This window comes from Lynx canadensis, chromosome B4, assembly GCF_007474595.2.
Source record: "Lynx canadensis isolate LIC74 chromosome B4, mLynCan4.pri.v2, whole genome shotgun sequence".
Taxonomy (NCBI): domain Eukaryota; kingdom Metazoa; phylum Chordata; class Mammalia; order Carnivora; family Felidae; genus Lynx; species Lynx canadensis.
In genome coordinates, this window is record NC_044309.1 from 63,974,998 (window position 1) to 63,991,254 (window position 16,257).

At 39.9% G+C, this 16,257-nt stretch overlaps 2 protein-coding genes across 4 annotated transcripts in view; one reads left to right on the forward strand and one right to left on the reverse strand.

The window, feature by feature from the left end:
* Nucleotides 1–16,257, forward strand: part of BICD1 (BICD cargo adaptor 1) — a 260,628-nt gene that overhangs the window by 148,094 nt on the left and 96,277 nt on the right. The window lies entirely within an intron of this gene.
* Nucleotides 10,520–11,425, reverse strand: LOC115518574 (homeobox protein NANOG-like). The gene has a single exon (XM_032593945.1). The coding sequence runs from the start codon at nucleotides 11,423–11,425 to the stop codon at nucleotides 10,520–10,522; it is 906 nt and encodes a 301-aa protein (XP_032449836.1).

Here is a 16,257-nt window from a genome sequence, read left to right on the forward strand (position 1 = left end):
GTTTTGTTTTTTAGATTCCACATATATGTGAAATCATATGGTATTTGTCTTTCTCTCTCTGACTTATTTCACTTAGCATAATACCCTCCAGGTCTACCCATGTTGCTGCAAACGTCAAGATTTCATTTTTTCTTATGACTGAGTAGTATTCCATTGTGTGTGTGTGTGTGTGTGTGTGTGTGTGTGTGTACTACATCTTCTTTATCCCTTCATCTGTTGATGGATATTTAGTTTGCTTCCATATCTTGGCTATTGTAAATAATACTGCAATAAACAAAGGGGCACATACATCTTTACTAATCAGTGTTTTCATTTTCTTTGGGTAAATAACCAGTAGTGGAATTACTGTATTATATGGTCCTTCTATTTTTAACTTTTTCAAGGAGCATCCATACTGTTCTCCGTAATGGCTGCACCACTTTATATTTCCACCAAGAGTGCACAAGGGTTCCTTTTTATCCGCATCTGTGCCTACACTTGTTATTTCTTGTCATTTTGATTCTAGCCTTTCTGGCAGGTGTAAAGTGATATGTCCTTGTGGTTTCGATTTGCGTTCTCCTGATGATTAGTGATGTTGGCATCTTTTCATGTATCTAAATTGTTTGAGATATTTGGCTATTAAGAATAGGGCTTCTCTGAACATCCTTCTTCATGAAATGCAGCATGTGTATGTGCACTTCTGTTGGTTATATATGCCTAGGAGTAGAATTGCTGTAGGATGTGCCTGTTCGAGGATAGCAGAGACTGACAAACAATTTTCCAAAGTGGTTGTACCAGTATACATACCTAATATGTGAGAGTTTGGCTATACCACATCTTCAGCAATGCTTGGTACTTTTTTCCCTTATTTTTGCCACTCTTGTGAGCATACAGCTGTATTGTACCATGGTTGTAATGTACATTTTCCTGAGGGTTAATAAAATTGAGGCCCTTTTAGTATGTTTATTGGTCATTTGTATGCTATTTTTAAAGCAAGATATTTATTAATAAAAGGATCCTTGGAAACATTATTTAATAAGGCTGATTATGAAATTTCTGTGTAAATCGTTGTATCGGTGAATTGAGGCTACATTATTCTACAGTAAGTGACATAATAGCACTTGAGAATCTGAGTCACTCAAAGCAATAAGGTTTAATTATTGCTTTTGCTTCTTGCCTATTTCTGATGGTTAGTGGTTCTGTTCCACATCCCCACCATTCTGACAGCTTGGCTGTGAGGACAGCTCCTATTTGGGGCATTGCTGGGCTCTGGGCAGAGAGAAAAGAAAGGCAGCAATGTGATGGGTCATACATCAATGCCCAGACGTGGCAGGCACTTCACTTTTACTCATATCCATTGACCAAACGTATCATGTGTCTAAGACTGATGTCGGTGAGAGCATTATATAATCTTCTAAGAGGAAGGAGCTTATTGGAAGGGGCAGTAAACATATGTGGACAAGAAAGTGACCAATACAGTTTCTGTCTACAGAGTAGGTTTGAGAATCGTTTGGAGCTGAATGGCAGCCATCCCTCTAGGTAGGGTATACACTCACCGGTTCTTCAGAACTGTGTCTGGTGGCTGCCTTCTCTGCAGTTGTGTCTTTCAAATACTTTTAAGATAGCCCACAATAAATAGTACATTTTACATTGCTATTCGTCACTTACATGCGTGCATATGCATGTGTACACATTCACGTGCAGGTGTAGAGATGCATATACATATACATTCTAAAGCAAAATTTCATGGAACAATGCTTACTGTTACTTTCTGCAGTGCATGCAGATATGCTCTCTTCTATCCTACTTTACCATATTCTGTTATTTGATACTTTTTTTTTAAATGCTGGAATCAACCCTCTAAATTGATTTCACAAACCACTGCTGGGTCATAGGACACAAATTGAAAACATTGCTCTTGATCATATCCCTTGTCTGCTGCTCCTCTGAATGCTACTGGTTAATTTTCCAGACTGAATTTCTGCCTATGCTTTTTAGGATTCCCAGGACAGTTTGTTGTGTGGGTGAGCAGCATCTGCTTGCCCTCACTGATTTAAGCCTGTGCAATTACTGTTTTTGCCCAAGGGCCCTAAATAAAACTTATACTGCTTAAGTACCCAGAAGTTTCCCTGACTCCTCTTCTTTATCTGACTTTTTATTTCAATCAGAATAGCCTTTTAGGCAAACAGACCTCTGATTCAAAGTATCATAATTTCCTAGCTGGGCAAATGTGAGTGAGTCCTACTGTAGGCGCAGGAAGGAGAGTTCCAGGAGCATGAGGGCTGTGAACGGGGACTTCATTACCTGGCAAGGCCCACAAGCACTGTTTTCGTAGGATCAATTCCTCTATCTCATGGAATCATTTAATAAGTATTTATTGATCACCTATGTGCCTGGCCCTGTGCTAGAGACCTTACCCAAAACTTGTACAAAGATTCGTAGATGCACAGAGTGTAGATAGTAGTAATCATTTATTTCTATGTTTTACCCTTCCTGTTTCTTTTTTTTTCTCTTGACCCAGAAATCCAGCCGTTGTCAGAGGACAATTCCACTTAAGTGTTTGTCACTCAAATGTGTATCCTGCTCAGATCTTTGTGAGTTCTCATGGTGGTTTGTCTATACGTGTGTGGAATGGGTGTATGCGTGTTGTTATAGGAGGAAGGTATGGGGACAGTGAGACACTAAGTAAAGGTCTATCAGCCACCATGACACAGCAGCATTGTTATGAAACCAAGTGGAAAAGGGTAATGCTAAAAGGAAGGAAAACAGTGCCTCCACGTTTTTATGGAGTTCAGTGAGGCTTTGCATTTTGAGGACCATACCTATTTTGATACCGAGAGGATCACACCATCTCTGTGGTGTTGGTGGCTGGAAGAGATTTGGCACCTAGGGGAGTACTGGTGTCAAAGAACCTGGCATGATCGGGCAGCAAGGCCTAGAGGGACACGGCAGGAAAAGGCCCGTTGGGATCGTCAGAGGCAGCAGTGAGATCCTTTCGTGCCAATTAGGAGGCAGTGGAGGCGCAGCAGGAGAGGAAGGAAATGGCGAGTGCCTTGACAAGACATGTTGCTGAGCCCAGGAGGACAGCTAAGGAAGACTACCAGAAATAATTACGGGGCTGAGGTGAGTTCACACCTAACAGATCTTGCAGTAGCTGTTAGAGGCAAGAACTGATGATACATGCGTTGTTACTATTAATTGTAACCCCATTTTAAGTCATGGGCTTAGATAACAGGGTTCTTTATCCTTGTCTGTATATATGCTTTACCTGTAAATGCCCTTTCCTAACAGGGTGCATGGAGCTCATTACCAGGAATCTTTGAACACTGTCCCCAGCCTTCCCCATTGCCTTGACATTTGTTTCTTCTCTTTTTAAATGTTTTATTTATTTTTGAGAGAGAGAGCATGAGTGAGGGAGGGACAGAGAGAGGGGTGGACAAAAGATTCCAGGTGGGCTATGCACTGAGAGCAGCAAGACTGACGTGGGGCTCGAACTTACAGACTGTGAGATCGTGACCTGAGCTTGAGCTAAAGTCAGACGCTTAACTCACTGAGCCACCCAGGTGCCCCTCTTCTCTTTTTAAAAATCTTATCTCTTTTCTACCTATTCTGTTCTTGATCTCTTGAGTATATATTTGAGCCTGAGGAGTCATGAACTCTTTGGCTGCTCTGTTATGGTTGTCTTCTGTTTCCTCTGTTGTTCCTCCTCAGTCTCCCATTCCCTTCTCCATCCCCGTCCCTATTAAGAGCAAGCCTCTTGCTCATGCACTTCAGCCTCCTACCACCCTTAATGTTAGCAAAACAACAAAAAATAAGAGTAATTAAGGTGGGTGTAGGGGATTGAATAGTGGCCCCCCAAGTAAATATCACACAGCTCAGCACAGGCTAATCCCTGGTACCTCAGAATGTGACCTTATTTGGAATAAGGGTCTTTGCAAATGTAATTAAGGGGAAGATCTTGAGATGAGATCATCCTGGAGAAGAGTGGGCCCTGAATCCAACGAGAGGTACCCTCATCAGAGAAGAAAAGGAACAGACATAGGGAAGAATGCCTTGTGAAGACAGAGGCAGTGATTGGCTAATACAAGACAACAAAGGCCAGGGACCACTAGAAGCTGGAAAATGCAAGGAAGGATTCTCCCCTAGAGTCTTCAGAAGGAGTGTGGCTCTCCTGGTACCTCAATTTCAGACTTTTGGCTTTTAGAACTGTGAGAAAATAAGTTCTATTGTTTAAGCCACCAACCTTGTGGTAATCTGTTGCGGCAGCCCTGGGAATCTCAAACCACGGGAGACTGTACAGCACCAAAGGATCATTTATTTCACAATCGGTGAACATTTTAAATAAGAAAATATTCTGAAAAGAATATGAAAACATTTTCCAATTGTTAAAAAATTTTTTAAATGTTTGCTAAGTAATTATATGTAACACATTAGCCAGTTTTCACCTGGCAATAAAGTGCTCCTAAAGTTAATGCATACACAAATTGTTTGAGACTCATAATACATTTTTTCCTGTAGGAGTCATGTGATATATTATGGGTTTTTCAGATATTAATCCATAACAATCATTCTAATGTTAATCATATGAAGACTGTAAATTTCTTGAAACTGGGAATTGTCCTAAACACATTTAAATGTCACTGCCTAGCAGACGGCTTTGCATATGATGGGTCCTCCAATAAACACTCCTTAAACAGTTCATTTTTTTAAGTTCCAGTAATGTGTTATGGCAGCTGTTTTGGAGTCCGATTTTAAGTCTCGAAATCCTGGCTCTGCTACCTACAGGATGTAAGTCATTGAGCAAATTATATAATCTCACTGCACCTCAATTTATTTGTCTTATAAAACTGTGATAATCATAATACCTAACTCATAATGTTGTGGGGAGTAAATGAATTATTACATATAAAATACTTATAAAATAACAGTACTTGCATACCAGGATTCAATGCACATTAAATATTATTAGCTTTTAAGCACATCTCCCCAGCTAAATTATAAACTCTTTGAGATAGAGGCAATGTCTTATACTTTTTATAATACCAGAGCCTATATAATTTCTTACATATTATATGCATTAAGTGAGTATTTATAAAAGTATATAATAAAAGGCATGAGTGAATGATTATATGCTTACAATACTTTCTCCATAAAAAATCAAATATACACAGAATTGGTAACATTCTAACATTTGTTACAGTAAAAAAATGTGATCAGAAATTAAATAAAATTTAAGACTTGTCAGAGAACTACAAGTATAAGTAAGAGAAGGAAAGAAACAGAAATCACTACCAGTGGGAAATTCTTCGCTATATTTTAGCCCCTGAAAGACAGGGACTTTTATCCTATGTTTCATTGTAATTCCAGTGTTTTGCATAATGTTTGGGATAGGAAGGCATGTGCAGCCTCATACACAAGAAGAGTTCAAGGAAACCCCTATGCAGATTTCCAGAGACCTTGTTCTTTTCTTTTTAAAATTTTTTTAAAAATTTATTATTTATTTTGAGAGAGAGAGAGAGAGAGAGAGAGAGAGAGAGAGAGAGAACACGCATGCATGAATAAGGGAGGGGCAGAGAGAGAGAATCCCATGCAGGCCCCACACTGTCAGCCCAGAACCTAGTGTGGGGCTTGATTCCATGAACCATGAGATCATGACCTGAGCTGAGATCAAGATAACGCTTAACAGACTGAGCCACCCAGGTGCCCCTGGAGGCCTTTTTCTGTGTAGCTCTCTTCTTTCCAGAATTCTACCCTGCAGATTCCAGCCACCTCAGCTTCCTGAGCTCTGAACTCCATCTGCTCACCTCAGGTGAGCCTCTGAGTTCCCCCACCTGGCACCTCCAGGCAGAAAGTTGGGGTGTGCATAACATTTACCTCATCTGGTTTCATTCTTCCAGAAATCATAGTCCTATAGGCCTGTCATTCAGTGTCTGAAAACAGCTGTTTCATATACTTTGTTCAGCTAATTGTTTACAAATTAAAGTTAGGACTTTGTTACTTTATCACGGCTGAAAGCAGAAGTTCTCATGCAAGTGTCTTGGTTAAAAGAGGGAAGAAAATAAAGTAACTATAAACTAAGATTTTTAAGTCTTTTGTTTACTAAGAATTAAGTGCTATAATTAATTTAAAAAGACAGTGTCATTCCTCAATTCTAGGCAAATTTTCAGGCTCAGTCAGCAGTTTGCTTCAAGAATAAATAAAGTCTTCCATCTTCACTTCCAGCTTAAGTGAATTAGAATGGAGAATGGAATTCTAAAGTATAAAGAATGTACACTGTTCACTGACCCAGAACCCATATCTCATAGCTTGTTAGGCAGGATGGTGCCTAAGTATGTCATCTCTCCATGCATTTGTACATCCATTCTTACAGCCATAATCTATGAGGATCTTCCATTGCTTCTCACAAATTGGCTTCAACTTTTAATGATGATGTATACAGATTCCTTCATCTAAGCACAGAGACCATGTCTATTTACATTATTTCTGTGCAATCAGTCATTTCCCCTCGAAGGTCATAGCTGTACAGTTCTATTGTATGTAAACTATCTATTTTAATCCTCCTGTACTGGTGAGGAGAAAGGGATGAGAGTCATTTCATCAAAGAAGTACATTATATCTACTGGAAGATTTTCTTGTTTGAGAAACACTCTTGGAATTATAGTTTTCAAAAAATTTCAAAGTTTACTAAAATGCAGTAATTGTCAATTTTACAATGGATGATTTCTTTTCAGCATAGTGGTAATGAGTGGGCCACATTGTAAAATTCATCCCATTGTTAGTTATGACCAGACTCTTAAAAGCTCCTTCGTGTGAGCTGCCGAACAGCAGGTGAACCCCATCATCTAAAAGATATTTGGGGGCCACCTTTGGTCCAGAATCTAAGACAACACAGCAGGGGTAGAATTTAGGATGAGCAAGAAGTTAACGAATAATACCTCAATCACCTTATGGGACGTAGAGCCCTGGTCTGAGAACCCTGGCACCAAAGCTTGAATTCTTTCCTGGCTGACAGGACTCCCAAGCCCCACCTTCATGGTCCCATTGTGCCAGCACAAGAGTGGCTGATGACAGAGGCTGTCAGATTTCAAACTTTCCAGACTTTCAAACTTTCTATTTTTGGGTTCCTGTATTTATATATTATGTATATAATTTACCCACAGTTTAAGCAAATAACTGCATGATTTCCTTATTGATTAGGTCTGTTGTAAGCAAGGCATGTAAGTTCAGGAGAGCAGAGATCTTTATAGTTTTTTGTTGTTCTTTACTATATCCTAACACTTATAATAGTGTCTGGCACATAAGCACTCGATGAATAGTTGTTGAATGAATACATACTAAATATGAGTCTTTGTCAATATGTGTGAAAAACATCTATTCCTGTTTAGAGGCTTATCTTTTCATTTACTTTATAATAAATGATACATGTATAAACAGATATATTGAATTTTAATGCAGTTAAGTGTACCAATCTTTTCCTGTATGGTAAGCTGTTTTTGTTTCTTGTTTGAGAAATTTTCTGCTACAAAGTCATAAACGTGTTCCTATATTTTCTTCTAGCCCCTTTTTCCCCACTGATGTGCAGTGGCATCTCTGTGGTTTATTAATTTTTTTTTCACCCATTCCCCTACCCATCTTTTCTCCGGCAACCATCAGTTTGTTCTCTGTATTAGGAAGTCTGTTCCTGTTTTTGGTTTATTCATTTTGTTTTCTAGATTCCACACATGAGTAGAATTGTTGTCTTTATCTGTCTGACTTATTTCACCTGGCATTGTACCCTCTAGGTCCATCTGTATTGTTGCAAATGACGAGATCTCATCTTTTCTTATGGCTGAGTAATGTTCTATTGTGTGTGTATGTGTGTGTGCGTGCCGCATCTTCCTTTTATAAAAAATTTTGTTTTGATTATAGTATAGTTAACATATAGTGTTAAATTAGTTTTAGGTGTACAATATAGTGATTCACCAATTCTATATGTTGCTTGGTGCTCATCAAGGTAAGTGTACTCTTGATCCCCTTCACCTATTTCACTCATCCCTCCCCACCTCTCCTCGGGTGACCATCTGTTCTATATGGTTAAGAATCTGGGGGCTTTTTGGTCTCTTTTTTTTCTTTGTTCATTTGTTTTGTTTCTTAAATTCCACATATGAGTGAAATCATATGGTATTTGTCTTTCTCTGACTTATTTCACCTAGTATTATACTCTCTAGCTACATCCATGTTGTTGCAAATGGCAAGATTTCATTCTTTTATATAGCTGAATAACATTCCATTATATACATATATATATATATCCATTATATGTATATATATATATCCATTATATATACATATATATCCATTATATATATATACACACACAGACATATATACACATATATATACATGCATGTGTGTGTATTTGTATACATGTATATATACACACACACAAATACATGCACACATACCACATCTTCTTTATCCATTCATATATCAGTGGACACTTGGGTTCCTTCCCTATCTTGGCTATTGTAAATAATGCTGCAGTAAACATAGGGGTGCATTTTCTTTAGTAAAAACCCAGTAGTGGAATTACTAGATTATATGGTATTTCTGTTTTAAATATTTTGAGGAGCATCCATACTGCTTTCCACAGTGGCTGCACCAATTTGTATTCCCACCAATAGTACACAAGTATTCTTTTTTATCCACATTTGCACCAACACTTACTATTTCTTGTCATTTTGATTCTAGCCATTCTGACAGGTATAAGGTGATATCTATCTCATTGTGGTTTTGATTTGCATTTCCCTGATGATTATTATGTTGAGCATCTTTTCATGTGTCTGTTGGCCATCTGTATGTCTTCTTTGGAAAAATATCTATTCAGGTCTTATGCCCATTTTTATACCAAATTACTTTGGGGGGGGGGTACAGAGTTGTATGAGTTCTTTCTGCATTTTGGATATTAACTCCTTATTGGATATATCATTTGCAAATATCTTCTCTCTTCTCCCATTCAGTAGGTTGCCTTTTTGTTTTGTTGATGGTTTTCTTTGCTTTTTATTTTGGGATAGTCTCAATAGTTTATTCTTGCTTTTGTTTCCCTTGCCCGAGGAGACATACGTAGAAAAATGTTTCTATGGCTAATGTCAGAGAAATGATTGCCTGTGTTTTTTTCTAGGAGTGTTATGGTTTCAGGTCTCACATTTAGGTCTTTCATCCATTTTGAGTTTATTTCTGTGTGTGGTGTAAGAAAGTGAGCCAGCTTCATTCTTTTGCATGTTGCTATTGTGAGTCAGTTAACTTGGACCAGTGGTTATCAAACTTTCATGTACATCAGAAGAGCTTGTTAAAATGTGGATTGTTGGGGGTGCCTGGGTGGCTCAGTTGGTTGCGTGTCTGACTGCTGCTCAGGTGATGGTCTCACAGTTCGTGGGTTCGAGCCCCACGTCGGGCCCTGTGCTGTCAGCTGGGAGCCTGGAGCCTGCTTCAGATTCTGTGTCTCCCTCTCTCTCTGCCCCTCCCCTGCTCACGCTCTGTCTCTGCCTCTCAAAAACAAATAAACATTAAAAAACATTTTTAAAAAAAAGAGGAAGGTAAACAGCTCTTCTTGAGTCTGTTGGGCCTTGATTGTCTTCAGCTTGAAATAATATACACGCCAAAGTGACATTTTTGAGGTCATGTATTTTGCTCCCCCTCACTTTTATAGACAAAATTCTCTGAGTTTATAATACTTTCAACTTTTCCTTTTGGTGACACCAGAAAAGGATGAAAGCTACTCTACACATATCTTGATTAATTAAATAGTAGATGAGAACATATTTTGTCTCACTGTTTAACTCACTAAAATGTTAAGCAAGTAAAGCAAAAAGTAATTATTAGAAGTTTTTAGGTAACAGTATAACAGGATAAAAAAAAAAGCAACTCCAACAGAATACTCTTAAGAAATGTCCACCCCCTCCCCATGCACACTGAGAGTTCATTTGGCTAATAGTGATTTTTTTTTTTTAAAAGATAAAGTGGGTATTTATTTGTACTTAAATCTATCATAAACCACCAGCCAGACTGGTCCTATCATCACGACACATTAAAATATAAAAACAGCTTTCTACAAATACTGGAATAACAAACACGTCAGGAGTTGTAGTTAAACCAGCACGGGGGGCAGAGGAAATCAACGACGCACATTATAACTTAACCCTCCACCGTTAACAATTGAGGTTGTTAAGCCTCACTATCTCAGAAAATACAAATAATCCTTCATCACATCTTTGTATTTTTACTTCCTATTCTTGTGGTTAAATTCTGGAGCCTAAAGATATACAAATTAGTATTGTATCTAGTTATCTAGAGCCAGAAACATATTTCTGCATGTTGCTCAAAGCAGCCAAAGCTACGGAATCCTCTTTGATGAGACTCCTGCCGTTCCCCCTCGATGGACAGAATAAACATAATGAAAAGCAGAATATCAAGGCAGAGATACAGGACCCTAACAGACAAATCCTAGAATACAGCCATCGCCCAAATGGAGACGGATTAATACGCTCATGGTCACGCGACTTCAGGCTGTATGTTCAGGGTAGTTTGGGAATAAATCCATTATTTGCTGGGCACTAAAATACTTAGCCGTTTGCTGTATCACACTGTGGCTTTCCCCAGTCGTTTCTAAGATGGACTGCAAATCGCTGACGGAATTTTGCTGTAACTGTATCTGGGGCTGCGGGGATTCCTCTCCACAGTCGTGCAGCTGGCTGTTCCAGCCCTGGCCATTCCAGGCTTGGGGACACCAGGTCTGACTGTTCCAGGTCTGGTGGCTCCACGACTGGCTGTTCCAGGTCTGGTTGCTCCACGACTGGCTGTTCCAGGTCTGGTTGCCCCATATTGGAAGGTTTCCGGAAGTGTTCATCAGGTATCCCTGGTGATAGGAATAGAAGCCTGGGTATTCTGGATTTGCAGAGCTGGTCTGAGTCACAGTGTTGTTATTCTTTGGCCAGTTGTTTTTTTGCCACCTCTTACATTTCATTCTCTGGTTCTGGAACCAAGTCTTAACCTGCTTATAGCTAAGGTTCAGAATGTTGGAAAGTTCTTGCATCTGCTGGAGACTGAGGTATTTCTGTCTCTGAAATCTATCATTGAGTACATATAGCTGGGTCTGAGAGAAGACGGTTCTGATCTTCTGTTTCTTGCCCTGAGCTGGATCGTCCTTCTTCGCGGTGATCTCCTCTGCAGAAGTGGGCAGCACTTTTACTCTGGGGCTGATGGAAGAATCGGGGCTGTCCTGAACAAGGAGATCCATGCAGGAAGGAAGAGGAGAGACGGTCTCCGTGTGGGGGGTCTCAGCAGATGACATTTGCAAGGGTGCATAATTTTCTTCAGGCCCATCAATCTCAGGCACTGGAGAAGAGTCCCTAGAATCGGGCGCTTCGAGGCAAGGCGGGCATTGGGGCTGAGCTGGATCCGTATTCATGTTGCTGAGTTGAGGGAAGAGAAAAAAAAGAGGGAGATACAGGCTTACGTGTCTAGGTGGAAGAACTTAAAAGAGAAATCTGAAAATCTCCAGATGTAAGAGTATCAGAAAGACAGGATGCAGTGGCGTCACCACCGAAAGGGCCAAGCACCCACCAACCAACCCAATTTAGCCTTTTAATATATATTTTATATTTCCTTGGCCTTGGCCCATAGACTAAATGCAGACATTTCTCATTTAGTTATTTTCAAGTTTGTTGCCTAAGATGCTAATTGAAATTCAGGGCAGGGAAAAATACATCACTGGCCTTTGTGTATCTATGAAAAGGCCTTCTTATTGGACTTTGTTCAGTATAAAAGCTTCTCTTCTTTGCCAAGTGAGAGTGACCCTATGTGTGAAGTGTGTTCAGTGGGGTCTTCAAGAGCAACATCGACACCAGTCACTTACCAGCCGGAAAGCCATCATGCTCTCTTCCCAAGAGGACAGCTTGCAAGCTGTATGTGCCCCTGACCAGGTGCCAGAAGAAGATATTCACTCGTGCTTTCCAAAATTCTTTCCCAGGCCTGGGGGAAGGGAGCCATCCTTTGAGCCCCTTTGTGGAACTCTGAGTCTCTAAGGAGGTAAAGCATGTTCTCATCCCTCAAACACCGCCTTTTCTCCCTGAGCCAAATAAGAGTGTACTTAGGGCTTGAGGGTATGACCCCTTAGTTCTCTGTTTACAAAGAGCTTCCAGCCTCCTTCTGAGTTTGAAGGCCCACAAAATAAGGAATTCATTTTAATTTGCAGAGAACTCCTCATTTCACCTTGCATATTGTATTCTTTTCCTTTCAGTCTGTTTTCTTTGGTTATCTGCCTGCAGCCAGGAGATGAAGTCCGGGTGTCTTAATGAGAGGAGCCCTGACTGAGGGTTCTGGGGAATCTGGGTCAAAACCTAGAGCTATCATTTCCTACCTCTGTGACCTATCTCCATTTCCTTAATCTCTCTAGGCCTCAGTTTACTCATTATTGGAGTAAGATATACACTACAAGTTCTTTTACTTAACTACTTACACCATATTTAATTACCAAATATTAGTATTACATACTAGTTATATATGGTTGAATCATATGTTCTCTAGCTGTCTTTTTTATGCCTGACAAATTGCTTTCCTAGTTCTGATAACTCATATGCATGTGGTTAAAACAACTTTTCTTAAAACTTTTTTTTTAAGTTTATTTATTTATTTTGAGAGAGAGAGAGTGTGAGGGAGGGGCAAAGAGAAAGGGAGGGAGAGAATTTCAAGCAGACTCCACGCCAGCAGTGTGGAGCCTGACCTGGGGCTCAGACTCATGACTCATGAGATCATGACCTGAGCCAAAACCAAGAGCCTGATGCTTAACCAACTGAGCCACCCAGGCACCCCTAAAACAACTTTTATTAAAACATTAAATAATCAAGGTGTCATTCTTCAATGGCACTGTAATTGATTGAAAATTTCACTTTGGGTGATTATAAAATTGGTAACAACAATAAAGCAGCTGTTATTTTCTTACAAGAGAAAAATGGCAAGATTGAGAATTTACTTACCTTTACCTGCCAAGAAGGAAAAATGTTGCTGAATGTATTTACATATACATACATATGTATTTGTATCTTTCAAATATAACTGAATTTCTGCTAATACTTCACTCTGTTCATCTTGACTTATAGTACTTCATTTGGTTTTAGATGTCCATCTGCAAAAATATACCTTGTAGGGCTGCCCTGGTGGCTCAGTCAGCTGAGTCCAACTCTTGGTTTCTGCTCAGGTCATGATCTCGCCATTTCGTGAGTTCGAGTCCTGCATCAGGCTCTGCACTAGCAGCATGGAGCCGGCTTGGGATTCTCTCTCTTTCTCTCTCTCTGCCCCTCCCCCACTTGTACTGTCTCTGTCTCAAAATAAATAAACTTTAAAAAAAAATAAAAAAAGATATAGATTGTGGAAAAGTGTTCTATTCTGAATGTTTCTTACTGTTACGGAGAATGTAAAGAAAATGCCTCAGAATATTCTCTTAGGAAGGCAAAACATTTCTGATGCCATTCATATCCCTGATGCCTCTGTTCCACTTGAGGGCTGACTTGTATCATCTGCCTTCCAGTGACCCAGCAGCTCTGTCCCACCTGAATATGCAGGATGTGAGGGAGGGAGGCTGCACCCTCTCATCCTCTGCGTAGTGTCTTCCTGGATGGTTGCTGGAATTCATCAGTATTGCATTCTATTTTCCTAGCCTCAACCTCGTTTCTGTTTGCTTTTATTAAAGTTGCAGCAATTACACAGGATCAGATCATTGAAAGGACTCACATGATTCCAAAGGGTATATTCATATAAGGCTTTGTAGGGGCAGAAAGCTTTCCTCTCTTCCCTTCTAGGTTCTTTGCCTTGTCTAATAACTAAATTGACTTAACACATTAACAGGAGACAAATTTTGTATGTATGGGTGGCCCCATAAAAACAGACTCCCCAGCAGTCAGGTAATTGAGTCTTATATGCCATCCTGAGCTAAGGAGAAGGGGGTAGGGGTCTGGCACTATTTTTTTAAGTTTATTTATTTATTTTGAGAGAGGGAACTGGAGAGGGGCAGAAAAAGAATCCCAAGCAGGCTGTGTGCCATCCACAGAGCGTGTCATGGAGCTCCATCTCACAAACCGTGAGATCATGACCTGAGCTGAAACCAAGATTCGGATGCTTAACTGAGCCCCCCAGGCCCCCCAGAGGGTCTGGCACTTTCAAGGGGTGGAAGATGGGAAGAGCCAGTGTTTGGTAAACAAATGTTTGCGAAGTCATGCAAGTAGTTCTTTCTTATACAAAACGTTCTCTTTGGTTACAGCTCTCTTCCTGGTATAGCCCTCACCCCCCGCCCCCCGCCCCCATCTAAATTCTTTGAGGCAGTTCAGGGGAAGGTAAAAAATTCTCCCTGTCTCCTGGGCCTCTGGTTGTCTTCAGCTGCAAATAATCCATATGTCAAAGTGGCACATTCTGGTGGCTTATTCTGCTCCCCCTCAGCTTTGATAAACTAAAGGATGGGGTACAGCAGGAGCAGGAAAACACAGACAGACAGAGAGGTCTGAGCTTTCCAGACACAGCTTTAGGGCTCTTTCTTAATCTCAGTGGATGTGATTTGTGTTTAGGTTATGAACCATTAAGATACACACAAGATACCTGTTTCCAGGGCAGCCAGGACACAAGTTTACAGAAGAGTCTTTTGTATCGCCCTGCTCATATAGCTAAATTAGACAATATAATTTATGAATCTGAGTACCAATCATCGACCTATAAGTTTTCTATAAAAGATATAGATAATGGGGCACCTGGCTGGCTCAGATCAAGGTGACTCTTGATCTTGAGGTTGTGGGTTTGAGCCCCAACTTGGGTGCAGAGATTACTTAAAATCCTTTTTAATAGGGGCGCCTGGGTGGCTCAGTCGGTTAAGTGTCCGACTTCGGTTCAGGTCATGATCTTATGGTCCGTGAGTTCAAGCCTTGCGTTGGGCTCTGTGCTGACAGCACAGAGCCTGGAGCCTGTTTCAGATTCTGTGTCTCCCTCTCTCTCTGCCCCTCTCCTGCTCATGCTCTGTCTCTCTCTGTCTCAAAAATAAATAAACGTTAAAAAAATTTTTTTTTTTAAAATCCTTTTTAATAATATATAGACAAGTTAGTAGAGTATGTGTCAAGGAGAATTTCAGACTTTAAACAGCATACAAGTCACTCTTTAGTTCCTTTTGTCTTTGTCATGGCCCAGGGTCAGCCACGGATGTCCAGGGGTCCCCAGAGATGAGCACAGATCTACCTTTGACTGCAGGTTAACCTGTATACAGTAACTCTTATTCTGTGCTAATACTGTTTCGCTCTCACCTGAACCTTATAACTTTTAAATTTCACTACCTAGGATTTCCACTATATGTCAAGTTATCACTCCTGTCATACCAAAAGTTCATTTTTTAGGTGATACCAAAGTTCAGTTTCTATTTACTTATTTCATAACAACAACAACAAAAAAAGCTTATACCAAGAAGACCTTGGTAAGGAGAGTTCTTTTTGAAACTTTTTAAGAAGTTTATTCATTTATTTTTGAGAAAGAGCACATACACGTGAGCAGGGGAGGGGCAGAGAGAGCAGGAGAGAGAAAATCCCAAGCCGGCTCCACGCTGTCAGCATAGAACCCAACACGGGGCTTGAACTCACAAACCATGAGATCATAATCTGAGCTGAAACCAAGAGTCAGACGCTTAACCGACTGAGCCAGTCGGTACCCCTCTTTTGGAAACTTTAATGGAGATTTTAAGAGGTATAAAGTTTATCACCTTAAATATTTATGTAAAAGATACATCTTTGAATTTCTTAATACTTTTAATATAACAGTAAAAAATTGGAATGCCGGTTAACTAAAGACCGATCAATACTTTAGAGTTTGTAACTTGTATTTTATTAAGCACATACACAGCTGGCTTCCTATATTAGTTAGCCTGTAGGACTCATATTCCCAGAATATTAAAAGCCTTTAATAGGGAAAAGATTCTGGATACACTGTAACAGTCAGGACCATAGCTACCACTGCTTCAGTAATCAGAGTCTTTACCTATGAAACTTATTTAATAGGCAGTGAGTATTCAAAATGTGGGCACCTCTTACTACCATCATGTCATTAGCTCCAGCATCAATTCTGAGGAAAATCTGTAGGAAGTCCTCTTGGAAATAATAAAATAGTTTGTTTGTTTGTTTGTTTTTTCCAGAAATAGCACCCACTAATTCATTATAAACTGGGATAGATTTGCTGAGGCATTTATATGTATATTCATTCGTTATTTCTTAGAGA

Bases quoted from the DNA above. Each gene is read 5' to 3' on its own strand.
- LOC115518574 (XM_032593945.1), bottom strand. From the start codon at position 11,425: ATGAATACGGATCCAGCTCAGCCCCAATGCCCGCCTTGCCTCGAAGCG.